This window comes from Macaca mulatta, chromosome 13 (assembly GCF_049350105.2).
Source record: "Macaca mulatta isolate MMU2019108-1 chromosome 13, T2T-MMU8v2.0, whole genome shotgun sequence".
Classification (NCBI taxonomy): Eukaryota; Metazoa; Chordata; class Mammalia; order Primates; family Cercopithecidae; genus Macaca; species Macaca mulatta.
The window spans coordinates 80479235-80506587 of NC_133418.1; the positions used below are offsets into that span (position 1 = coordinate 80479235).

The following is a 27353-nucleotide window of genomic DNA, read 5'->3' on the forward strand; positions in this document are numbered from 1 at the left end:
TATAAGAATGCTTGTGATTTTTGCACACTGATTTTGTATCCTGAGACTTTGCTGAAGTTGCTTATCAGCTTAAGGAGATTTTGGGCTGAGACGATGGAGTTTTCTAAATATACAATCATGTCATCTGCAAACAGGGACAATTTGACTTCCTCTTTTCCTAATTGAAGATCCTTTATTTCTTTCTCCTGCCTGATTGCCCTGGCCAGAACTTCCAACACTATGTTGAATAGGAGTGGTGAGAAAGGGCATCCCTGTCTTGTGCCAGTTTTCAGACGGAATGCTTCCAGTTTTTGCCCTTTCAGTATGATATTGGCTGTGGGTTTGTCATAAGTAGCTCTTAGTATTTTGAGATACGTTCTATCAATACCGAATTTATTGAGAGTTTTTAACATGAAGGGCTGTTGAATTTTGTCAAAGGCCTTTTCTGCGTCTATTGAGATAATCACGTGGTTTTTGTCTTTGGTTCTGTTTATACGCTGGATTACGTTTATCGATTTGCGTATGTTGAACTAGTCTTGCATCTCGTGGATAAAGCCCACTTGATCATGGTGGATAAGCTTTTTGATGTGCTGCTGGATTCGGTTTGCCAGTATTTTATTGAGGATTTTTGCATCGATGTTCATCAGGGATATTGGTCTAAAATTCTCTTTTTTTGTTGTGTCTCTGCCAGGCTTTGGTATCAGGATTATGTTGGCCTCATAAAATGAGTTAGGGAGGATTCCCTCTTTTTCTATTGATTGAAATAGTTTCAGAAGGAATGGTACCAGCTCCTCTTTGTACCTCTGGTAGAATTTGACTGTGAATCCATCTGGTCCTGGACTTTTTTTGGTTGGTAGGCTATTAATTATTGCCTCAATTTCAGAGCCTGTTATTGGTCTATTCAGGGATTCAACTTCTTCGTGGTTTAGTCTTGGGAGGGTGTATGTGTCCAGGAATTGATCCATTTCTTCTAGGTTTTCTAGTTTATTTGCATAGAGGTGTTTATAGTATTCTCTGATGGTAGTTTGTATTTCTGTGGGGTCGGTGGTGATATCCCCTTTATCATTTTGTATTGCGTCTATTTGATTCTTCTCTCTTTTCTTCTTTATTAGTTTTGCTAGCGGTCTATCAATTTTGTTGATCTTTTCAAAAAACCAGCTCCTGGATTCATTCATTTTTTTGAAGGGTTTTTTTTTGTGTCTCTGACTTCAGTTCTGCTCTGATGTTAGTTATTTCTTGCCTTCTGCTGGCTTTTAAATGTGTTTGCTCTTGCTTCTCAAGTTCTTTTAATTGTGATATTAGGGTGTCAATTTTAGATCTTTCCTGCTTTCTCTTGTGGACATTTAGTGCTATAAATTTCCCTCTACACACTGCTTTAAATGTGTCCCAGAGATTCTGGTATGTTGTATCTTTGTTCTCATTGGTTTCAAAGAACATATTTATTTCTGCCTTCATTTCGTTATATACCCAGTAGTCATTTAGGAGTAGGTTGTTCAGTTTCCATGTAGTTGAGCGGTTTTGAGTGAGTTTCTCTTAATCCTGAGTTCTAGTTTGATTGCACTTTGAGAGACAGTTTGTTATAATTTCTGTTCTTTTACCTTTGCTGAGGAGTGCTTTACTTCCAACTATGTGGTCAATTTTGGAATAAGTGCAATGTGGTGCTGAGAAAAATGTATATTCTGTTGATTTGGGGTGGAGAGTTCTGTAGATGTCTGTTAGGTCCACTTGGTGCAGAGCTGAGTTCAATTCCTGAATATCCTTGTTAACTTTCTGTCTCGTTGATCTGTCTAATGTTAAGAGTGGGGTGTTAAAGTCTCCCATTATTATTGTGTGAGAGTCTAAGTCTCTTTGTAAGTCTCTAAGGACTTGCTTTATGAATCTGGGTGCTCCTGTATTGGGTGCATATATATTTAGAATAGTTAGCTCTTCTTGTTGAATTGATCCCTTTACCATTATGTAATGGCCTTCTTTGTCTCTTTTGATCTTTGTTGGTTTAAAGTCTGTTTTATCAGAGACTAGGATTGCAACCCCTGCCTTTTTTGTTTTCCATTTGCTTGGTAGATCTTCCTCCATCCCTTTATTTTGAGCCTATGTGTGTCTCTGCATGTGAGATGGGTCTCCTGAATACAGCAAACTGATGGGTCTTGACTCTTTATCCAGTTTGCCAGTTTGTGTCTTTTAATTGGAGCATTTGGCCCATTTACATTTAAGGTTAATATTGTTATGTGTAAATTTGATCCTGTCATTATGATGTTAGCTGGTTATTTTGCTCGTTAGTTGATGCAGTTTCTTCCTAGCATCAATGGTCTTTGCATTTTGGCATGTTTTTGCAGTGGCTGGTACCGGTTGTTCCTTCCCATGTTTAGTGCTTCCTTCAGGATCTCTTGTAAGGCAGGCCTGGTGGTGACAAAATCTCAGCATTTGCTTGTTTGTAAAGGATTTTATTTCTCCTTCACTTATGAAACTTAGTTTGGCTGGATATGAAATTCTGGGTTGAAAATTCTTTTCTTTGCCGGGTGCGGTGGCTCACGCCTGTAATCCCAGCACTTTGGGAGGCCGAGGCGGGTGGATCACGAGGTCAGGAGATCGAGACCATCCTGGCATGCACGGTGAAACCCCGTCTCTATTAAAAATACAAAAAATTAGCCAGGCGTGGTGGCGGGTGCCTGTAGTCTCAGCTACTCGGGAGGCTGAGGCAGAAGAATGGCATGAACCCGGAAGGCGGAGCTTGCAGTGAACCGAGATTGCGCCACTGCACTCCAGCCTGGGCAATAGAGCGAGACTCTGTCTCAAAAAAAAAAAAAGAAAATTATTTTCTTTAAGAATGTTGAATATTGGCCCGCACTCTCTTCTGGCTTGTAGAGTTTCTGCCGAGAGATCCGCTGTTAGTCTGATGGGCTTCCCTTTGTGGGTAACCTGACCTTTCTCTCTGGCTGCCCTTACATATTTTCCTTGATTTCAACTTTGGTGTATCTGACAATTATGTGTCTTGGAGTTGCTCTTCTTGAGGAATATCTTTGTGATGTTCTCTGTATTTCCTGAATTTGAATGTTCAGTGGCCTGCCTTGCTAGGTTAGGGAAGTTCTCCTGGATAATATCCTACAGAGTGTTTTCCAACTTGGTTCCATTCTCCCTGTCACTTTCAGGTAAACCAATCAGACGTAGATTTGGTCTTTTCACATAGTCCCATATTTCTTAGAGGCTTTATTCATTTCTTTTTACTCTTCTCTTCTCGCTTCATTTCATTCATTTGATCTTCAATCACTGATACCCTTTCTTTCAGTTGATTGAATTGGTTACTGAAGCTTGTGCATTTGTCACGTAGTTCTTGTGCCATGGTTTTCAGCTCTATCAGGTCATTTAAGGACTTCTCTACATTGGTTATTCTAATTAGCCATTCATCTAATCTTTTTTGAAGGTTTTTAGCTTCTTTGCGATGGGTTCGAACTTCCTTCTTTAGCTCGGAGAAGTTTGATCGTCTGAAGCCTTCTTCTCTCAACTCATTAAAGTCATTCTCTGTCCAGCTTTGTTCCATTGCTGGCGAGGATCTACATTCCTTTGGAGGGGGAGAGGCACTCTGATTTTTAGAATTTTCAGCTTTTCTGCTGTTTTTTCCCCATCTTTGTGGTTTTATCTACCTTTGGGCTTTGATGATGGTGACGTACAGATGGGGTTTTGGTGTGGATGTCCTTTCTGTTTGTTAGTTTTACTTTCCAACAGTCAGGACCCTCAGCTGCAGGTCTGTTGAAGTTTGCTGGAGGTCCACTCCAGACCCTGTTTGCCTGGGTATCAGCAGCAGAGACTGCAGAAGAGTGAATATTGATGAACAGCAATTTTTGCTGCCTGATCCCTCCTCTGGAAGCTTCGTCTCAGAGGGGAACCCGGCCGTGTGAGGTGTCAGTCTGCCCCTACTGGGGGGTGCCTCCCACTTAGGCTACTCAGGGGTCAGGGACCCCATTGAGGAGGCAGTCTGTCTGTTCTTAATCTCAAACTCCATGCTGGGAGAACCAATGCTCTCTTCAAAGCTGTCAGACAGGGACATTTAAATCTGCAGAGGTTTCTGCTGCCTTTTGTTTGACTCTGCTCTGTCCCCAGAGCTGGAGTCTACAGAGGCAGGCAGGCCTCCTTGAGCTGCGGTGGGCTCCACCCGGTTCGAGGTTCCGGGCCACTTTGTTTATCTACTCAAGCCTCAGCAATGGCGGGCGCCCCTCCCGCAGCCTCACTGCCGCCTTGCTGTTAGATCTCAGACTGCTGTGCTAGCAATGGGGGAGGCCCCCGTGGGCATGGGACCCTCCAAGCCAGGCACGAGAAATAATCTCCTGGTGTGCCGTTTGCTGAGACCCTTGGAAAAGCGCAATATTAGGGTGGGAGTGACCCAATTTTCCAGGTGCTGTGTGTCATGGTTTCCCTTGGCCCGGGTGAGGTGATGCCTCGTCCTGCTTTGGCTCTCACTCGGTGGGCTGCACCCACTGTCCTGCACCCACTGTCTGACACGCCCCAGTGAGATGATCCCAGTACCTCACTTGAAAATGCAGAAATCACCCATCTTCTATCGACACTCTGGGAGCTGTAGCCTGGAGCTGTTCCTATTCAGCCATCTTCGAACCGCACCCCTTTTGACCTTCTTTTAATTGTTTATCTTTTTCTTACTGATTCATAAGATTTCGTTACATGTCCTTTGTCTTTCACATGTGCTGTAGATATCTTCTCCATGTTTGTCCTATTAATATTTCTTTTCACTTTATGATGTCTTTTGTTTTTTTCATTTTATGTTTTGTGCTGTCTGAATTTTATTCAACTCAGCAAATATTTGTTGAACACCTACTATGCACCATTCTAGGCATTGGAGATATAACACTGAACAAAATAAACAAAAATCCCTGCTTTCGTGAAGCTTACCGTTCTACTTGAGAAAGGAAGAGAGAAAGAGTAAAGAATTAAATGAACAAGGTTAGGTACAATGGGTCATACCTGTAATACACTTTGGGAGGCTGAGGTGGGCTCATTGCTTGAGCTCAGGAGTTCAAGAACAGCCTGGGCAACATGGCAAAACCCTGTCTTTACAAAAAATGCAAAAATTAGCTGGGCATGGTAGCACCTGTAGTCCTAGCCAGCTACTTGAGAGGCTGAGGTCAAGGATCGATTGCTTGAGCCCAGGAGGCAGAGGTTGCAATGAGCCCAGATCACAACACTCCAACTGAGGTGACACAGCGAGACCTCATCTCTCAAAAAAATAAAAAGTATTACATGAATGAAATACAAAATATGTCAGAAGTGATAGGTATGGTGAAGAAGAAGAAAAAAAAAGAGAAGATATGAATAGGCAGTGTGGGGATAGGGAGGGGTGTTACTTTAGTAAAATGGTTAGGAAAGGGCTAACTTAGAAGATGACTTTTGAGCAATAGCTTTAAGGAGGTATTTGGGCATAGGGCCTAAGTTCTAAGAAACTGATATGGGAGCAAGCTTGATATGTTCAAGAAACATCAAGTATGGATTAACTGGAATAAGTGGGCTTGGCGTGTAGTAGTAGATTAGATCAGCAATGTAATGGGACAAGATTCTTTAGGACTTTGTAGACCATTGTAAGAATTTTTGCTTTTCCTCTTGAGCAAGATGGGAAACCATTGGAGGGTTTTGAGTGGAGTAACGTAATCTGACTTTAGGCTCACATAAGCACCTTTGTTGAAAATAGACTGGGAGGCAAGTGCAGAAGCAGAGAAAACTTTGGGCTTTTGCAGTAATCCAAGGGAGAAATGATGACGGTACTAGCCGAGTAGTCCAGTCCAAGTGTGAGAAGTGGTCAGATTCTAGATATATGTTGAAAGTAGAATTGACAGGGTTTAGCAGACCACTTGTTTGTGGCAAGAGAAAAAGACAAAGCCAACTCTAATGCTTTTAAGCCTGAGTAACTGGGAGGACAGATTTGTCGTTTATGTAAATTGGAAAGATTGCCTGGAGAACAGGGTTTTTGTTGTTGTTGTTTGTTTGTTTGTTTTTTAATAGGGCAAGGGATATATGGGGAGATTTAAAGTTCAGATTTGGACATTTTTTGGCATATCAGACATCTGAGTAGAAATGTTGGATAGTCAGTTGGATATACAAGTTCAACTTGTTCAGGGTTGTTCAGGCTACAGCTGTAAATTTGAGAGTCCTCAGGATATAAATAGTATTTAAGGTCATGACTGGATGAGATCACCAAGGGAATTAGTGCAGACTGCAAAGAAGAGAAGCACTTAGTGCAGGAACTGAGCCCTGCCAGTGTTAAAAAGCCAGGGAGATGCCAGGCCCGGTGGCTCACACCTGTAATCCCAGCACTTCGGGAGGCCGAGGCAGGTGGATCACCTGAGGTCAGGAGTTTGAAACCAGCCTGGCCAACATGGTGAAACCCCAACTCTACTAAAAATACCAAAAAAAAAAATTAGCCGGCATGGTGGCAAGTGCCTGTAATCCCAGCTACTCGGGAGGCTGAGGCAGGAGAATCGCTTGAACCCGGGAGGCGGAGGTTGCAGTGAACTGAAATTGCGCCATTGCACTCCAGCCTGGGCAATAAGAGCAAAACTCCTGTCTCAAAAAAAAAAAAAAAAAAGCCAGGGAGTTGGGAAGGAACCAGCTAAAGATACCGAGAAGGAAGGGCTAGTGAAATAAGAGGAAAACAAGGAGAATGAGGTGTCCTGGAAGCCAAGTAAAGAAAAGTGTTTTTAAGAGGAGGAAGTGATCAATTGTATCATGATGCTAATAGGTCAAGTAATATGAATACTGAAAATTAACTTTTGCACTTTGCAATGTGGTGGCCATTCAGTGACCTTGACAGGAGCAGTCAGTGGCATAAGAAGGGCAAAAGTCTGGGCTCTAGAGAAGGGGGTGAGGAGAAGAATTGGAGGCAGAAGATGAAAGGAACAAGTTTCCTTCATTTAACAGTTGCTTTTAAAAAACAAAGTGAGTTAACAGCAAATACAATTAGTTATTTTACATGAATATAATTAAAATTTTGGAAATCTCGTTGCTGTTTCATGGTTGCTAAATACCATGTATGCTAATAGGAATTGATTTCAGGCATTTTGATTACAGATTTAGTATATTTCTGTGTAAGATAACTGACAGAAACTATTAAGTCAGGGAAGTTCCTCTCAATTCCTAATTTAAGGTTTTATCATTTTTTTAAAGCATGGTGATTATTTTTTATTTTTTCCCTGCATTTATTGAAAATGGCTCTAAGATTTATCTCCTTTATTTGTGTTAGATTACATTGATAGATTTTTTTCTGATGTTGGACCATCCTTTCATTCTTAGGAAAAAAATCCTTCTTGGTCACATAAAGTTTAATAAGTATTACTATTACTGTTTTTATTTTGTGCTTTTTAAAATTAATTGATTTTATCACATTTTATTTTAGAATAAGATTGATTTTTTAATTGTCTCATATCATCATTGTCTAATTTTGATGTCAGGGTTATATTAGCGTAATAAAATGAGTAGTTTTACTTCTCTTACTATTTTCTTAAATAGTTGACATATGAAAAGATTAGCTGTTTCTTGAAGATCCAAGAAAGCTACCTTTCTGCATCTGCGCTTGGTGTCTCTTTCAAGAAGGGGACACTTAATTACCATTTAATTTCTTTAAGAGTTAGTGACTATCAGTTTTGCATTGTTTTTAATAGGTTTCTAAAAGAACCAACTTTTAATTTGATTATCTTTGTTATCAATTTAATTTCAAAAATTATTTTTCTTTCCTTTCTTCTACTTCCTTAAGATTTACTCTTTTTCTGTTTTCCTAAATTGAAATGCTTCATATTGCATTCTGTTTTTCAATTGCTGTGGATTTCTGTTTTTTCAATGTATTATTTGTTTATTATTTATTATTTTTGATGCTCAAATTGTCCAAAATGTGGCCAATAGAAACTCCTTCAGTTGACACTTGTATTCTTTTGACATGTCTCCATTAAACTTTGAGCACTCCTTATTTTCTGGCATAAGATTTCCCAAACCTACCATGTATTTTCTCCCTGCCCTAGCCTTAGAATTAGCCATATTACTAATGGCTAATTAGTCTTTACTGAAGGGCTGTCCATTGTCTTTCTACTTCACCATTTTTCTGTCTTTAGAGTTCAGCATCTTTGCCAAGATAAAGTTAACACATAACATTCTCCTATTTTATAACAGCTTTCATTGTTAAAATGATTTAGTAGTGGGCCACTTGGGAAGTGGGAAGGAGTGCTTCTTTTAACCAGTAATGGAGTGATAGTGTACCAGTAACCTTCTTAAAATCTGAAGGTAAAGCCATCCTTACCTCAGCTCCATTGGGGGGTAGTACATGCCTTTGAAACAACTGGACTGCTTAAAGTATTAAGATACCTGGCTAAAATGGATGGCTTTAGCTGTGTACCCTAATGATATTGCTAGCTGAAATTGAAATGAAAGCTTAAAACACTTAGCAGGTGTCCTTGGGACAGAACAAAAACCAAAAGTAACTTGGAGTACTTAATGAATATTATATAAAATATCAGTTTCCATGGAAGTAATTCCTTTGGAAGAGTTACTTAGAGAGCTGTTGAGTTCTGCTTGAATTTCATTAAGGCAGTCAAAAATCCTATTGCTTTCAGAGTTATTTTGGTTCAGATAAGCTCAGTTTATTTGGATTTAGGACAGAAAAAATGTTAATCAGGAATGTAAAGTTAAGAAGATGGGTTTTGGAGCCCGCTCTGTTGCTTTTGGCTCTGTGTTGGCTCTGGCTGTCAGTAAGAATGAGTATTTAAAAGTGACAGAACCCAGCTCCATGACCTAGAATGTGCTAAAAGCTACAGGGTAGTAAAGAGATAATCCTGACTCTACTTCAAAAGTTTTAATGGAGATTACAGAACAGACAATGCCGAATCTAGAAATGCAAAGGCAGCTCCTATTGCTATTTTACAGTTTCAGGATAGATTTCTAGTCATCTTCTGACTTATGATGGTGATATGAGGGGATTATTGATATAGATATCATGTCTCACCACTTTAAAGATCAACTAGATTTTGTAGAAATGCTTTAAAAAATGAATGAAAAATAAAAATATAAGCTTCCAATATTTAATCTTTGAATAATTACTCAAAAAAATTAACTGTATGGAATGAGGTGGCACACACCTATAGTCCCATCTACTTGGGAGGCTGAGGCAGGAAGATTGCTTGAGCCCGGGAGTTTGAGTCCAGCCTGGGCAACATAGTGAGACCGTGTCTCTTTAAAAAAAATCAGAATATTATATGATTGTAAGTAGAGGCTAAATGATTGAGACTATCATAACAACCATTATTGCTAATTTTAATCTAATTCAAATAATAATGTATCCCAAAAAAATCTAAAAGGAAAACCTTTGTGAAAATGATTATTTTCCATTTAATTTATTTTGGTGATTTCTCTGTTATATTCTTGTGTTTAATTTTAGATTGTACACTCTTTGTAATATAAACTATATTTATAGCTTACATTCTCTACAATTTTGGTAAAGTATCTTGGACATATTTATGCAATAAATACTTTCCAGCTGTTGGAGGTCTTTACCAAAGACTTAAGTCCCCACTCTGTACAAATCACTGTACAATTGTCATCTTTGGCAGAAAGCTGAAGTAAAAAATCTTGGCCAGAATTCTTTTGCATAAACAAGGCAAATCATTGGAGTGTTGAATTATTGAACAGTTTTTAAATTTGAAAACTGAAGTTTTGCTTTATCCAAGTTGTAATGATTTATATGATATTTATTTGCTTACCAGAACTCAAATAAAGCTCTTAGCTTATTAGTCACTCTTGATAAGACACAGTGAATGCTTGTTTAGCTTTCATCTATATCTCCACTCATGTTCATTAATTTTGTATTATTTTTCCTGGTTCTTCCTTTCATAAAGTGAACATACTATTTTTCCTTAAAGAAACTGTAAAAGGAGCTCTGTTTCATTAGGCATTAATTCCTCTTTTTTTTTTTTTTTTTTTTTTTTTTTTTTTTTTTTTGAGACAGGGTCTCACTCTGCATGCTGGAGTGCAATGGCATGATCACGCCTCACTGCAGCCTCGACCTCCCGGGCTCAGGTGATCCCTCCCACCTCAGCTTCCGAAGTAGCTGGGACTACAGGCATGTGCCATCACACCTGGCTAAATTTTTTTGTATTTTTTATAGAGATGGGGTCTCACCATGTTGCCCAGGCTGGTCTTGAATTCCTGGGCTCAAGTGATCCATTCTCCTTGGCCTCCCAAAGTGCTGGGGTTACAGGCGTGAGCCACTGCGCCTCGCCAGTTCACTTTTTGATTTGATAAACAGTTCTGTTTTGGGGGTTAGTTATTCCCACAAGAAAAGAAAATTATATCCCTTGGTTCTCAGACCCATTTAAATTTTAAAAATTTAAAAAGTAAAAAATTATAGTTAATGAAGTAGGAAACTATTTCTTACCACTCTGGCTGTGAATAAAATAATAGTGAACATTTACTAGTAATGATAATGTCTTCCACTTCTTTGATATTTCCCTTCCTTTAGGAGGTACTTCAGTACTTATAAAACTCCAAATATTTTGTTATCTACCTGACTTTCCTATTAAATATGTAAAAGTTCATGGAATTTTTTCTCCTTAATTGTGTATAAATTTTCCCCATAGTATTTCTGAACATTTTTCTGAGCTTCTTAGTATTCCTGCTGCTTAAAGACTTACTCATCTAAAATAATTGTATAACCATCAAATGTCTATCTTATTTCCTTTGTTTACTTTTTTTAATGAAAAAGAGATCTTTTTATTGATGAGCCTAGGAAAGAACATTTAAAATCTGTGAAATGCATACTATTTAATCTTATTTATTTTTTGTACAATATTAGGTCTATACCATAGACCTTATCTTTAAAAAGCAAAAGTTTTTTTCCCCTAGTTTGAAATATTTTGATCATAACAAAACTTTTTCCAGGATCTTCAGCCTGTTAAACAAGAAAACGAAAAACCCCTTCCAGAAAACATGGATGCATTTGAAAAAGTGAGAACAAAATTAGAAACACAGCCACAAGAAGAATATGAAATCATCAATGTGGAAGTAAGATATCTCATGTCTTTAAAAAAATTTTTTTATATTACCAATAGATGCAAATGAGATACCTTTTGGTTTAGAGACATAATCTACATCAAGATTATACTACTTTTGGCCTTTAAAATGTGCTGAAAAACTTAAAAAGCAAAGACTTCACAGATTGTGATCACACAATGTGATCCTTTACATCTTTCAATAAATGTAATGATCGAAACTAAGATGAATTTTCAACTGTAATATATGAATTCTGGTTTTTGCAAACAGTTCTGATTGAAAAAAAAAAAAAAATTAAGAGACAGGGTCTCACTACGTTGCCCAAGCTGATCTTGAACTCCTAGGCTCAAGGAATCCTCCCACCTCGGCCTCCCAAAGTGCTGAGATTATAGGTGTGAGCTGCCATGCCCAGCCCTGATTTAAGAATTTTTTAATGATTCTAAGGAGAAGTTCAAATGAAACTAGTTCATACTTTGTTATTATTTGAAAATTACTTGATTGTTTTGTCTAAATTTTTTAATAAAAGGAATTCACTTTAAGTAGTATAATACCATGAAAGCCAAGTATCTGTTTAACCATTTTATGGTTATCACAATCATAAATATTCAATAAAAATGAATTGAGGGCCGGCGCGCAGTGGCTTACACCTGTAATCCCAGCACTTCGGGAGGTCAAGGTGGGCAGATCACCTGAGGTCAGGAGTTCAAGACTAGCTTAGCCAACATGGTGAAACCCCATCTCTACTAAAAATACAAAACTTAGCTGGGCATGGTGGCGGGTGCCTGTAGTCCTAGTCACTCGGGAGGCTGAGGCAAGAGAATCGCTTGAACTCAGGATGCGGAGGTTGCAGTGAGCTGAGATTGCACCACTGCACTCCAGCCTGGGTGACAGAGCAAGACTCTGTCTCAAAAAAAATAAAAAAAGAAAGAAAGAAATGAATTGAATTTTCAATACGATTGGAAAATAGAACCACAATAGGTGAAAATCACATACATAATAGAATAGAAATAGTAGGTTAAGAATAAGGAACTCCAGGTTCAAATTATGCCGCTAACAGATAATAAATGTGTTGTAAGCCACTGAAATCATATCAACCAATCAATTACATTTAATATGTAGGCATTAGACAAGAATACTCTTTAAATTTTGGTAATATTCATTCTCTCAATTTCAAATTGTATTTGTCACCCTACAGCAGATGAAATAGTTTGTATTAAATCAAGACTGTGTATAGTTGTTGGTGACAGCATATTTTAAAGGAAAGAGTCTCAGAAAGTTATTGACTGGGTTTTCAGGCTAGTCTGAGCCACAGTTTCCTCATCTGCATCATTTTGGATTATCTTAAAGATGCCACTTGATTTCTGTTAATTGACCCCCACTGTACAGGTATCAGATGTTTCTAAAATATAGCAGAAGTGGTTTGTACAATTGTGAGAACTAATAGATTTTGTTATACCTTTTCTTTATTGCCTCTTGTTTATCTATTAAAAACCCCGCTAGTGGTCATGAACATATGAAAACCATATCTTATCAACTGTATTGTAAAAATGGTCACTTTTATATTTCATATGTATTTATTCACATACTTCAACAGGTCTGTTTTTGTAAGAGGCCTCATTTCATCTTCATCTTGAATAGTCAGACCATGAAAAGGTTAATTAAATTGTTTTTAAGTAAATTGCGTGTTTCTTTTATCATCAGGTTAAACATGGTGGTTTTGTTTATTACCAAGAAGGTTGTTGCTTGGTTCGTTCCAAAGATGAAGAAGGTACACCACAATTTTTCTTTTTACATGCTCTAATTTTCAGATTTCATATTTTTATAGGAAATTTATTAGTTTCTCAAAGATAGAGAAAAGATTTTTTTAAAGATTATTTCTGAATTTATTTAAATGACTAGTTTTTAATCTCTGGGTTTGTGTAAGATACAGACTCAGAAGCTTTGGCAGGGAGAATGGAGACGACATCTAGCATTTTTTGAGCATCTGCTGTGTCTTAGGTACTATGCTAGGCACTTGACATATATTATTGATTGTCATTTATATTCACTTACTTTCTAGATTCTGTATGGTCTGTAAATACTAAACTAGACTATAACAATATCAAATAATGTCTCATAGGTTGATGCACGGAATAATATTGAATAGCATAAGGTAATATTAAATAACTTATTGTCAGTTTATGTGCAAGTTAAGCTGCCATTGTTGAAAGAAGCTAGGATATGACCTCTTACAGAATGGGAATTCTAATTTAAAACATTAAAATACAGTTTTAATTTTTTAAAGTACATCCTGTGAAAGTATCACTTTCATATTTTTCTTTATGCAGCAGACAATGATAATTATGAAGTTTTATTCAATTTGGAGGAACTTAAGTTAGACCAGCCCTTCATTGATTGTATCAGAGTTGCTCCAGATGAAAAATATGTGGCTGCCAAGATAAGAACTGAGGATTCTGAAGCATCTACCTGTGTAATTATAAAGCTCAGCGATCAGCCTGTAATGGAAGCTTCTTTCCCAAATGTGTCCAGTTTTGGTAAGCCACCAACCAAATAGTTCTCTGTTGAAAGGCGACAGTAACACTTGAAACATTTTTTTTGGCCCATGTGAGTGAGGGAGAAGGTGAATGCCTGATCCACATATCCCTGTGCACTATACATCTTCCTATGTACCTCTTATTCAGGAAACCTTGCCTTATTTAACTATATATCTAGATGGGTAATTTTGAAATACTCGTGTTTTTGAAAGAGTTATAATTAGAGTCCATGTCATACAATGCATTTTGATTTATCAGTAATTCTTTGCCAAATTATTATCTAGAATAAATTTTTACACGTAAGTCGCATCTTAATATTTTATTCAACTTTAAGCTTGAATATATTTTTTCAATTTCATGTTATTTTATAGAACTGTTAACAGCAAATTGCCCAAAGTCACTGCCCAAAGAACTTGGTATGTGTTAAACTAACCTATTTATCAATGGAAGCTGTGACATTTTTAGTAATAAAACTAACTTTAAATTTAGCATCGAGTGGTACATATGTTACATTTTGTCCTCTCTTTTCATATTCTGCCATCATTTTCTCCATTGTTTAAATTTTATTGCAGTGAATTGAAATTATACCCTAACTATTGAATTCTAAGACATATATTGTGTACATTTTAACTTGTGAAATCACGGTGCATATTATACAATGATTTACAATCACTGTCAGCCAGGTGGCAGTCATGATGTAATTGTGTGCAAACTTCTGTTGACAGCTTCTGGTGGGATCAAGAATCAGCGTAAAATTGTGTTTGGTAGTTGGAGATATCCTGTGGCTTGAAAGCAGACAGAGAAGGTGGTTTACACATGAGAGAAAGATGCAGTATTTCTTCAGACTTACAGTTTCAAGTTGTAGATTGAAAGGGAATTCACCTCCTAAAAGCAAATGTGACTTTATCAATGTATTTGCTAAATATTGAGCATTTAGCTCTTATTTAGAAACTTGAGTACCCTGAGACTGATAACTACTTGAAACCTTGGAATGGTGTAGTAGTGGTTTATTCTCAGGAAAGCTCTCTGGCTTATATACAGCACAGATTAGATACTGTCAAATATTTAGATTTCCAGGGATAAACTTGTACATGTTCTCATTGGCATTCAGAATTAGAATGTGCTGTGCCTTTTTTTTTTTAAATGGTATGCAGGTGATTATGTATAATTCTCTCATTATTTTCTTTCAGAATGGGTAAAGGATGAGGAAGATGAAGATGTTTTATTCTACACCTTCCAGAGGAACCTTCGCTGTCATGACGTATATCGAGCCACTTTTGGTGATAACAAACGTAATGAACGTTTTTACACAGAAAAAGACCCAAGGTACTAAAGTAATATAATTAAATCTTTTTCTCCAGAACATTTCTCCAGTTATTTAAAGTACTGACCTTGGTTGACTTAAAATGTTTATTTTGGTTGGAACCAGGAATAATAAGGCTAAAACGATCATTCTTTTATTAGTTGTTTGTATTCAAAATTGGAGTCTGGTAATATTCAAAATCAGAGTAAATACAAATATGTCACCACCATTTTATTAAAAACTGAAATTGATTTTGTGAATTACAACATAGTTCATTCATGTAAATTCATGACGACCTAGAACTGCTAGATTGTGAACAGACTGAGTCTATTTCACCTTTGCATGTTAATTGATAAGCATGTTAATTGATAAGGGTGCCAGGTTTGTATAGTGCTATTTAGTCAGTGTCTATTGCTTAAATAAATGGTATACTTAGATAGGCATCTCTCTTTCAAACTAAAACTTTACCCTTGTTCCTGATGATTGTTGAGTACCTTTTAACCATTAAATTCTTAGTAATATATAGAAGAATTTAAAGTATGTGTTGTTACTAAATTATAAATTAAAATTCAAAAATGTATTATTGTGCTAGGTGAAAAAATTGAATGTATGTTATGGTTTCAATTGGATATCAAGGAAAAAAGATGCATTTTTTAGAAGATTGAAAGGAAATATACCCAAAGCACTAACAATGGTTTTTTTTTTCTACTTTCCTTTTTGTAATAAGCATTATTATTTTTATAATCATAGAGAAAATGCATTTTAAATTTAAAAATAAGTATCAATAGAAATAATTGGAAAAAAGATTAACATCTAGTTCTTTACATTTCTTATATTCTTTTAGACACATTTTACCCTAGAGCCACTTGTGTTCTCACTTCCTGTAACCACATATCTACCGACTATTTGATCACATAGTGATCAAATATATATAAACAAAAATATATAAAACCAGCAAAGAAAGTGTTGAAAATAAAGAGCAAAGTAGGGTAGGGGGCTTGCCCTACAATTACATATTAAAGCATATAAAGCAATAACAGTAAAAATAATAAAAATTGATAGACAAATAATAGAGCCTAGAATAAATAACTCTAAAACAGATCTTAGTATATATGAAATTTTATAGGATAAAAGGCATCACAAACTAATGAAAAACGAATGGGTGTTATTTTATAATGCAATGGGAAATACTATTTGGAAAAAAATAATTTTCATCATTGCATATGTCAGCATACATTCCTAAGGGATTTAAAGAATCCATTGAGAAAAATAATTTTTTAAATTAGATGAAAATATAAGCTTTTTACTCACCTTGGTTGGAATATTTTTGAAACATAAAATCAATATAAGAAATTACAAAGGGTAGTAGCAGTCTCGATTACCTAAAATATTAAACTCCAGTCAAAAACTACAAAAACTATTGTAAATAGTTAAAATCTAGATAACAAAATGGAGGAAAGTGTTTTCAACAAAAAGACAAGTTTATATTCTTAATTTTTTTTTTTTTTTTTTTTTTTTGAAATGGAGTCTCGTTCTGTTGCCCAGACTGGAGTGCAGTGTTGCGATCTCAGCTCACTGCAACCTCTGCCTCCCAGGTTCAAGCGATTCTCCTGCCTCAGCCTACCAGGTAGCTGGGATTACAGGCACCTGCCACCATACCTGGCTAACTTTTGTATTTTTTGTGGAGATGGGGGTTTCACCATGTTGGCCAGAGTGGTCTTGAACTCCTGATCTCAGGTGATCTGCCTGCTTTGGCCTCCCAAAGTGCTGGGATTACAGGTGTGAGCCACTGCACCCAGCCAATATTCTTAATTTATAAAGAACTATTTACATATTAATAATTTAAGCTACATTCCAAGTTTAAAATAGATACAGACATTTCACAAAAGACATACGACTGACAAATAAACATGGTAATGTGATCCAATACAGAAGAAATTTTACCAAACTATAAGCAGCTGTTATTTGGGGACACTGGGATTCTTTCTATTTTTCAGTAGTTTCAGTATAAATTACTTTTATAATAAGGAAAACTATAAATATAACATTTAAAGCCACCCAGTACGTTAGTATAGTGCTTCTAGGATATTATTTGATTATATTCATCAAGTCATAAAAATACACTTAATTATTAAATTAGTATTTCCATTTCTAAAAATTTGTCCTGGGAAAATAATTGTGAAGATCATGGAAGGGGAAAATATCTTCATGAATATGTTCCTTGTTGTATTGTTTATTATAATGAAACATTAAAATCTAAATTTTTAAGAATTATCACATATATTAGGTAGCCATTAAACCTGTTATAATATTAGGTAGCCATTAAAAATAATAATCACAAAGACTTTCAACTCATGTAGGGAGAAAATTGATATATGAAATAAGAAATACAGAATCAAAAATTGTATCTATATTATAATTACATCTATTTAAAGACATGCATGAAATATAAATATACCTTAGAAGGAAAAATATAAAAAGTAAAATAGCTATGTTAATGTTTTAAATGTGTTACATTAGTAAGATTGTGAGGGGTTTTCTTCCTATTCTATTTTGTCGTGAAAACTGGGAGAAAGGAAAAAAAACCATCCAAGATGCATACAGAGAAAGAAGAAAATAAAAATAACTCCGTGTCTCTTTTATTCCCTATTTGTGTCTCCTATAGAAATTTTATCTCCTCTTCTCAGCAAAAAGCTGTATTATCTACTCCTGTGATTGAGATATGACGTCTGTAGTTTACCTTGAAATGCATCCAAATAAAGATGGATTAATAGATGCATAGATATGTGATAAAATATAGCAAAGTGTTAGCAATGATGGAATTGAGATGGTTTTTTCAACTTTTCTGTATTTTTGAAAAACATTCATGATAAAATGTTAGAAGTAAATGATTTTGAATGCCCTTTAGGAGAAAATGAGAAAAATAATAGCTAACTGTTAAAGTTACAAGTGATATTCACTAAGGAATTATTTTTATTTCCTATCTGCATTGTAAATCAACATGTATACCGACCACCTCTGAGATACTGTCCTTAACAAGGTAGCATGCATCTGAAATAAACTGTGATCTCATGTTTCTCTCTCTCTCTCTCTCTCTCTCTCTAGCTACTTTGTTTTCCTTTATCTTACAAAAGATAGTCGTTTCCTCACCATAAATATTATGAACAAGACTACTTCTGAAGTGTGGTTGATAGATGGCCTGAGCCCTTGGGACCCACCAGTGCTTATTCAGAAGCGAATACATGGGGTCCTTTACTATGTTGAACACAGAGATGATGAATTATACATTCTCACTAATGTTGGAGAGCCTACAGAATTTAAGGTAATCCTAGATGCTCCTTGTTCCCATTTGGGCTGTTAAGAAGTATCACACTTTGATCAACAACATTTCTTGCTCCCAGAGCTCATTGTTTTATAAATTGATGCCACTTTCCTATGTATAACCAATCCCATTTCTTTTCCCTTGAGCTAATGCTTCTACATATTTTCATTGTGCCTAAAAAGTTAGTAAATAAAACATATTCTGTCCTGAGTTTATGTTATCAAAATAAAACTTAGTAGCTTAAAAGAGCAAACTTATAAACTCGTGATTTTATGAGTTGGCAATTTGGATTGATCTCAGCTAGGCAGTTCTTCTGCTGGTATCAGCTAAGCTCACTGATGTATCTGTAGTCAATCAGCTAGCTGTCAATGCCCTCACTCAAATGTCCAGTGGTTGGCTAAGCACTGGGTCATACTGTCTCGCCACCCAGCAGGCTAGTCAGGACTCATTCATATGGTTATGGTCACATTTTATCCCTGATGTAGAGTTAGTTCCTTCAGCTCTTCATAAAATAGTGAGGACTAGTACGGTCTAGTTCTCAGTGATTTCATCTCTGGAATGCTGTAGCCTTCATGTTTTCTTACCTGTATGTCTTCTAACTTTGTTCCATGTAGCTAATGAGAACAGCAGCTGATACCCCTGCAATTATGAATTGGGATTTATTTTTTACAATGAAGAGAAATACAAAAGTGATAGACTTGGACATGTTTAAGGATCACTGTGTTCTATTTCTGAAGCACAGCAATCTTCTTTATGTTAATGTGATTGGTCTGGCTGATGATTCAGTTCGGTCTCTAAAGGTATGTTTAATTTTCAGAAGTTAATACTATTAATCAAAATATATATGCAGTTTAGTTTAACAGAACATCACATTTTGAATAGTGGCAGCAGTGTTCTTTTTCTTAAAAGGAATTTAATTTAAATGGAATTTAGCAAACTCACTGTTGGGTTTAGGAGGGTTATCTTAGAATTACTTAGAGGATCTTGCTTTTTATGCAGTTTTACTTAAAACTGTGTCTTATGGCATGGACTTCAGAAGTAGAGTTAAGTGCTAATATTTCTCTTTCTGTATTTCTCTATACTTCATATATCTCTGCAACTTTAGGTATAGCAATAACTCAGGCCAAACTTGGTAACTAGTGCCTAAACACTGACTGCTGCTCCCCCGTCCCACATCCCCAGAGGGACAGTAGTGGTACCCACTGTGTTTTTAGCCACTACATGCTTGTGTCTGCATCATCTTCTCTCTGCCAGTTTTCTTATCCACGGGGAATGCAGCAAGCAAACTTTGGTTTCTTTCAATGTAGGAGTAGCAGTGATCGCTACAGCAGCACAGAAGGGTAATAGTGGCAAGACTGCTTGGCAAGCTGACTAGTTGATACTGCTTGTGGCTACCAGGAAAGATAACCTGCCTTCACAAGTGAACTTCCTAAAATTGGTGAATGACAACCTTATTGCCTAGTTTTAAAGCAGCATTAACATGTGAGTTAAGGTAGTAGGCACTGAAGGGAAGAGGATGGCTTCCATTTTGTTTGATATGAAAAGAGTTATTGAGCCAGTTGATGAGCAAACAGCATAGACCACTTATATGTCCCTAACTCCAGTATTGTTAAAACTCCTGTCAAAATGCAATTTCAATCAATTCAGTGGCTTTTTATTGAACTTTTATGTGCACAATACTGTATCGGGCATTATAGAGTCGAAAGCTGTTAAAGTAGAATATCCTAGCCTTAAGGAGGATATAGTTAATAAGATTAGACTAGTACACAAAGGTCAAGTATATCATGGATTTAAATAAGTAATATCAAAAACATAAAATGTGCTGTGGGGCTCAAACTAGAGAAAGAAGGCCCAGGCAAGCTTTTGGTAAAGTTGGTTGAATGTGAAATAAACCAAAGAGGAGAGATAGGATTTTGACAGGTAGAGAGGGGATGGTATTCCAAGATGAGAAAGCCATCAAATGAAGCGCTATGCTCTGACATTCAGAAAATGTTCGGGGAACTGTTAATTGTTCTGTTTTATTAAAGCGCTATACATTTCTGGGGGATGAAGCCATGATTTGACTTTTTGTGAGTGTCAATTTGAGGAATTTATTAACAAATTATGAAAGGTAACATTTGAAGTTTTTGAGCAAGGGAATGGTTTGAGGAGTGACAGCCATATTAGGATACACTAAACCAAAAAGAAGTAAGCGACAGGAAGCTAGTTTTGAGATTGTTTTATTGGTATAAATAAGATATAACAAGGACCTGAAACAACTGAAATTCTCCAACTACTCCCTAAAATCAGAAGATCAAATGTAATGTCCAGTCTCTTAGGACACTATGTAAGTATCCTAAAACCAAAATGGTTATTGACTTGAGGTATTTCCTTATTGTCTTCATCTGCTGGCGTGCAAAGTATTTCTTTTCACTTGCTAATTTTTAAAATTTTAATATTATTATTTTAGATAGTATTTCTTTATTTTAACTTTTATTTTACTTTCAGGGGTACATGTGCAGGTTGGTTTAATAGATAAATTGTGTGTCACAGGGGTTTAATATACCTATTATTTTGTCACTCAGGTAATAAGCATAGTACACAATAGGTAGTTTTTCAGTCCTCACCCTCCTTTAACCCTCACGTAGGCCCCAGTGTCTGTTACTCTCTTCTTTGTGTCTATATGGACTCAAATGTTTCGCTCCCACTTTTAAGTGAGAACATGTGGTGTTTGATTTTCTGTTCCTCTGTTGGCTTGCTTAGGATAATGGCCTCCAGCTTCATCCATGTTGCTGCAAAGAACATTATCTCTTTCTTTTTTACGGCTGCGTAGTATTCTGTGGTGTATCTGTACCACATTTTCTGTATGCAGTCTATCACTGATGGACATTTAGGTTGATTCCATGTCTTTGCTATTGTGATGAACATAATGTGTGCATGTGTCTTTATGGTAGAGCGATTTGTATTCCTTTGGTTATATACCCAATAATGGGACTGCTGAGTCAAATCATAGTTCTGTTTTACATTCTTTGAGAAATTCCCAAACTGCTTTCCACAGTGGCTGAACTTACATTTCCACTAGCAGTGTATAAGCTTTCCCTTTTTTCTACAGCCTCACCAGCATCTGTTATATTTTAACTTTGTAACTACAGTCATGCTAACTGATGTGAGATGGTATCTCATTGTGGTTTTGATTTGCATTCCTCTAATGATTAGTGATGTTGAGCATATTGTTTTCGTATGCTTGTTGGCTGCATGTATGTCTTCTTTTAAAAATGTCTGTTCATGTCCTTTGCCCACTTTTTTATGGTGGTGGGTTTTTTTTCTGTTTTTGTCTGTTTTGCTTGTTAATTTAAGTTCCTTATAAATTCTGGATACTAGACCTTTGTCAGATGCATAATTTGTGAATATTTCCTCCCATTCTGTAGGTTGTCTATTTACTCTGTTGATAGTTTATTTTGCTGTACAGGAGCTCTTTAGTTTCCATTTGCCAATTTTTGGTTTTGTTGCAATTGCTTCGGCATCTTTGTCATAAAAATCTTAGCCCTTGTCTAGAATTATATTTCCTAGGTTTTCTTCAAGGGTTTTTATAGTCTTAGGTTTTACATTTAAGTCTTCAATTCATCTTGAGTTGATTTTTATATATGATGTAAGGAAGGGATCCAGTTTTCCATCTTCTGCCTATGGCTAACCATTTACATGTTAACTGGTGCTAAATTTAGACATTTTCAGTTGGGAAACTGGTGGAGCATGTATTCTTATTTCAATCTGTATGAATAGGAATGGGAGAGGATATATAATTTCTAGCAATGCACTTGTTACAACAAAATTCTATGTCAGGAAAGTTAGAAATGTCATGTGGAGTTTACTCTGCTATATGATTTGACTTCTAAGTAAATAATGACCTTTTATATTTTTTGTATTCTTATTTTAAAGATATGCACCAGTTTCCATGGTTTTAAATTCCATTAGAACAAACATTATACCTTTAATTTATTCTGTATCTTCTATCTCTTCATTTTCTGACCCTTCCCAAATGATAGTACCTATTATGACTTGTATAATGTTCTAGTCATCATCAAGTGGAATTAAATATTACTTGATCTTTCTGGTTAGTACCTGGTATATAATAAAGAAAATTTTATAGATCAGACCGTTTTTATGAACCTGGATAATATTAATTAATATCCACAGATAGTGCCATACACAAAAGACAAAATATTTAACCAAAGTGTGAGTGCATTATAAAATATTTCTATATGTAATATCTCTGCCTAGTGGGCACTTGACTAAAAGATCTTTTTAAATTCAATCTCAGCCTATAATCCCAGCACTTCGGGAGACCAAGGCAGGCGGATCACCTGAGGTCAGGAGTTCAGGACTACCCTGGCCAACATGGCAAAACCTTATCTCTACTAAAAATACAAAAAATATAAAATACAAAAAATACTAAAAATACAAAAACTAGCCAGGCATGGTGGCAGGCGCCTATAGTCCCAGCTATTCTGGAGGCTGAGGCAGGAGAGTTGCTTGAACCCGGAAAGTGGAGGCTGCAGTGAGCCGAGATCACGCCACTGCATTCCAGCCTGGGTGCAAGAGCAAGACTCCATCTCTAAATAAATAAATAAATTCTGTCTTAGCAATAGAAATGTAAAACCCTTCACGTACTCGCCTCCTATCCTTGGTCATCATGCCATCAGTATTTTCTGGAAGTATTTTTTTTTTTTTTGGTCACAAAAAGAAGTTATGATATTTAATTGAGGCCAGTTGGGACGTTTTTTGCTGTATGCTAACATCAGTTTTATTTAGAGGAGGTATCTGCATACTCAGGCCACTTTTCTTTTGGCATGTATGTCTTAATCATTCTTTTGATGAAATAACTATAGTTTGCTGTTAGAATGCTAAAACTGAACCTGTTTCTGTCAGGTATCTAAGGAATGTCTCCCTTTCTCCTGGCCTACATACTCTCTGGTGCTGTCCACTAATATACACAGATACACTGCAGGCTTATCTCAATAGGAAACTAACTTAAGATATCCTTGAGTTAGTTAATACTTATATCTGCATTAGCTGGATGAACTTTTAAAAGTCCATAGCCATGAAACAGTTTTTATTATGATTAAAACATTAACGTTGGTCCCATTAGTTTTAGAGAAACACCAAAAATACTTTTTGGTTTACTGGAACCACTTGGTTTAAAGCTAAGACAGCTTACTACATGGGTCACATAGAGACTATCCTGAAGTCTCACCAAAGGGCAGAAAAACTTGAGCTTCCATGGGCTAAGGAACCTTGTACCCTCACTCTGAGGCCTGGTTATGAGGTTTGTAGCAGTGCTTCCTTTTTTTCCCTCTCAAGTCTCAGTTTGCTTGCTTATAACTGCTACCAGATTTCTCAATTTTTGTTTACATTTTACTCTCCAGTTATGGCTTAAATTTATCCTTTAAAGCCTTTAAAAGTTATCCTTTAAAACAACCCTCAATGTGAGAAGCATACATTAGGAACTTTTAGAGATTGCAACTAATGTGTTTCATGAAAATAGATTTTTTTTTTCTATTAAGAAGAAGAAATTTGCTTAGAGAACGTAAACTCTGGCTGCAGTTGCTGCAGGTGGAATGGTATCCTCTTTATGCACAAATCCCCGGCTGCCCTTTTTCAATAGTGCCCACCAGTGATGTTTCTGTGCCTCTGATTTTCTAAGGAATTTGCTCTTTCTACAATTACTCAGGGAAAGAAAGGCAATTTTCTTTTAATATTCTGCCTCTCGGTACCATTTCTAACACTCTGTCAACCTGCTTACCAGAGTTCTTTAAAAGGTGTAAGAGGGATGTTAGTGGAAGGCTTGAAGCTGGACCCTGCTGCTCTAAGAGAATAAATTTTGATTCCTTTCCTTTTTTCTTAAAGTTAAGAACTTTGAGTATAATAGCTGTGAGTCTCTCAGAGTGGATGTGCCAGAAAAGGTTTTGTTCTGCACAATGGTTAGCCTAGGAGCTAAAAGTTAGAAACAAATTGCAAATGCCTTAATGCTGCTGAGCCCGTTTATAGCCCTGAAATAATAACTGTCATCACTGTGGCTATCCAGGCAGCAGGGTAAGAACTGGTGGGTAAATTATGAAAAACACACTCATGTGAGGGATTTCACGTTCTTTGAGAATGGAGATCTTGGCAGTGTCGGTAGGTTCTGGAATTACTATTTGATTTGCTCTTATTCTTCCATTTTACTCTTTTATTATCCAAGCTTATACCCCAAAATAAACTTTTATGTTAAAGCCAATTTCATGTAAAGCTAGAATCATGATAAATCATTTTCCTACAGTTTGTCTTATTTTATTGGTCATTAATGTACAGTTTTGTTTTTTATTTGAAATATACTTTGTTGTGATAAAGTAATCCTTGAATGAGGCATCATGTGGTAACAAAAAGTAAACTACATATCCACATCATCTTGTTTGGAGAAGACTTAGAAATTTAATTAATGATACTTGGTGGCCTAAATAAAGAATAAAAATAGCTGTTTTATTTCTTTAGCTCCCTCCTTGGGCCTGTGGATTCATAATGGATACAAATTCTGACCCCAAGAACTGCCCCTTTCAACTCTGCTCTCCAATACGTCCCCCAAAATATTACACGTACAAGTTTGCAGAAGGCAAACTGTTTGAGGAAACTGGGCATGAAGACCCAATCACAAAGACTAGTCGTGTTTTACGCCTAGAAGCCAAAAGCAAGGTAGGTCTTGTAATCTTCACTTTCAGCTCCCATTTACCGAAAGCATACTGTTTGCCAGATGCTATGCAATTGTTGGAGTTACATTAGCACGGTTTCCTAACGTAGATTTCTTAGACCATAGTTAATACCCAAATGACTTTAGGGGTATGTGAATTTTTTTTTAACATTAATACTCATGTTTGTTTTAACATGGATTAGAAAATTTATAGCATGTCAAGCTTTTTATTTTACATATTGTTTATGTCTGATTTTTTAAAGTTGATTTTAAGAAAAAATTAATAGTCAGAGTTGGTATGTAGTTATGGTAAAAATTGTGAAGGTGGCTAGAGTAAACTAGACTGATACAGTCCCTGCCCTCATGGAGCTTACATCTAGCAGGAAAGATGACATGTTTAAAAAGTCATTAATAACGTACTGACTGCTGCAAAGGAAGACATACTGAGTACAGTGGGAGCATAGAGCAAAGGGATTTTACCTAGTCTAGAGAGATCAGGGAAGTTTTCTCCAAGGAAGTTATGTCTCAGGTAAGACCACTAGGATGGTTAAGAGTAAACTAGAAAGGAGACAGGGGATTCCATTTTGTACAGAAGCCCTGAATTTGGGGAGAAATTATAAAATTCAAGAAGTGTAGGACTGGCCAGGTGCAGTGGCTCATGCCTGTAATCCCAATGCTTTTGGGAGGTGGATCACAAGGTCAGGAGATCAAGACCAGCCTGGCCAACATAGTGAAACCCCATCTCTACTAAAAATACAAAAAATTAGCTGGGCGTGGTGGCAGGTGCCTGTAATCTCAGCTACTCAGGAGGCTGAGGCAGGAGAATCCATTGAACCCAGGAGGCGAAGGTTGCAGTGAGTCAAGACCTTGCCACTGGCACTCCAGCCTGGGCAACAGAGCGAGACTCCATCTCAAAACAAAAAAAGAAGTGTAGGGCTAGGCACAGTGGCTCAAACTTGTAATCCCCACACTTTGGGGAGCCAAGCTGGGAGGATCACTTGAGCCCAGAAGTTAGAGACCAACCTGGGCAATATAGTGAGACATCTCTACAAAAACCAAAAATATTAGCCAGGCATGGTGGCATATGCTTGTAGTCCCTGCTTCTTGGGAAGCTGATGTGGGAGGATTGCTTGAGCCCAGGAGGTTGAGGCTGCAGTGAGCTGTGATTACGCCATTGCATTCCAGCCTAAGTGACAGAGTAAGATCCTGTCTCAGAAAACATCAAATATAAAGGAGGCCATTATGGTCAAAATCAAGTAAAAGAGGGAAGATTGGCAGGGTGAGGAGTAGAGAGAGAAGAGACATAGAAAAGGAAATAACAAATATCCATATTCCAGGTATACTCAATATATAGAATTTACAAATTTGTGCAAGTAGGGAACAAATTAATATATAAACTATAGCCTTGAATTTAAGGAGTCATCAGACTTTAGCATATCATATATCAGATAATTTCACGTGTGCTGACACAATGAATTACAACACAAGCCTTTTATTCTTAGGAATTTTTTTCTTTAATTCATTTGTTTTTCTCTGAAAATCTTTAAATATTAATATTTTTATATTACAAAAGCAATACATGCTTGTTGAAACAGATGCAAAAATACAGAACAAATAAATCTTAAATGACTGCTTCTCAGTACCATTTGCTTGCTGCACCTCTTAGAAATAATCATTATGGCTGGGCGCAGTGGCTCACGCCTGTAATCCCAGCACTTTGGGAGACTGAGGCGGGTGGATCACGAGGTCGGTAGATCAAGACCATCCTGGCTAACACGGTGAAACCCCGTCTCTACTAAAAATACAAAAAATTAACCGGGTGGTGGCGGGCGCCTATAGTCCCAGCTACTTGGGAGGCTGAGGCAGGAGAATGGCGTGAACCTGGGAGGCGGAGCTTGCAGTGAGCCGAGATCGCGCCACGGCACTTCAGCTCTGGGTGACAGAGCGAGACTCTGTCTCAAAAAAAAAAAAAAAAAAAGAAATAATCATTGTTAGCCACTTAGTGTATTATCTTTTACATAAGGTTTTGTTTGGTTTTACAAACATGGAATTATACTAGTCTATCAAAATGTTGTAACTGTTGGACCCGAAATGGAAAGAACAGTTAAGCGCCATGTTCTTGGAGAGCCAAGAGGGGAGAAGAGAAGCAGCTGCTGAATGGAAGCTGCTGTACCTTTCCACAGGCATTTTAGTACTGCTGGCAAACCCAGATCCAGCCCATCACAGGACTAGCTACTCTTTTACCTCTTCCTTTCAAAAGTTTTCAACAAGCAAGTTTTTCTGATTGTATAATTGAAGTTGGGAAAGAGGTGAGGGGCAAAAAGACCCATATTGTTTTATAGAAATTAATCTACATCAAGTTTTATAAAAGTGAATCTTACTAAAAGTGACAGTTAACAATGTCATAACAACGTGGGTATTTTAAAGAAGAATGAGAGGAGGATTTCCTCCTTATTTGATAATATTTTGATGTCTCCAGTTATT

At 36.6% G+C, this 27353-nt stretch overlaps 2 protein-coding genes and 1 long non-coding RNA gene across 28 annotated transcripts in view; 1 reads left to right on the forward strand and 2 right to left on the reverse strand.

Moving 5' to 3' along the window:
- The window catches only part of PREPL (prolyl endopeptidase like), a 51859-nt gene that overhangs the window by 12947 nt on the left and 11559 nt on the right, over window positions 1-27353 (forward strand). For 14 of the 26 annotated variants that reach the window (NM_001194545.3, XM_001112139.5, XM_028831608.2 and 11 more), the window contains 7 exon segments: window positions 10900-11022; window positions 12712-12778; window positions 13338-13544; window positions 14735-14870; window positions 17953-18169; window positions 18784-18969; window positions 24677-24874. In NM_001194545.3, coding sequence (NP_001181474.2) covers window positions 10900-11022; window positions 12712-12778; window positions 13338-13544; window positions 14735-14870; window positions 17953-18169; window positions 18784-18969; window positions 24677-24874 — 1134 coding nt within the window. 26 annotated transcript variants of the gene reach the window in all.
- Window positions 14308-18808, reverse strand: LOC144333779 (uncharacterized). The gene is made up of 3 exons (XR_013402793.1): window positions 18754-18808; window positions 16159-16229; window positions 14308-14429 (listed from the first exon to the last, which is right to left on the reverse strand). It is a non-coding gene; the product is annotated as an uncharacterized LOC144333779 (long non-coding RNA).
- The window catches only part of SLC3A1 (solute carrier family 3 member 1), a 55819-nt gene continuing 54825 nt past the window's right edge, over window positions 26360-27353 (reverse strand). Inside the window, exon 10 of the mRNA XM_077959636.1 lies at window positions 26360-26821. Coding sequence (XP_077815762.1) covers window positions 26681-26821 — 141 coding nt within the window. The 3' untranslated portion in view covers window positions 26360-26680. The remainder of the gene's footprint in view (window positions 26822-27353) is intronic.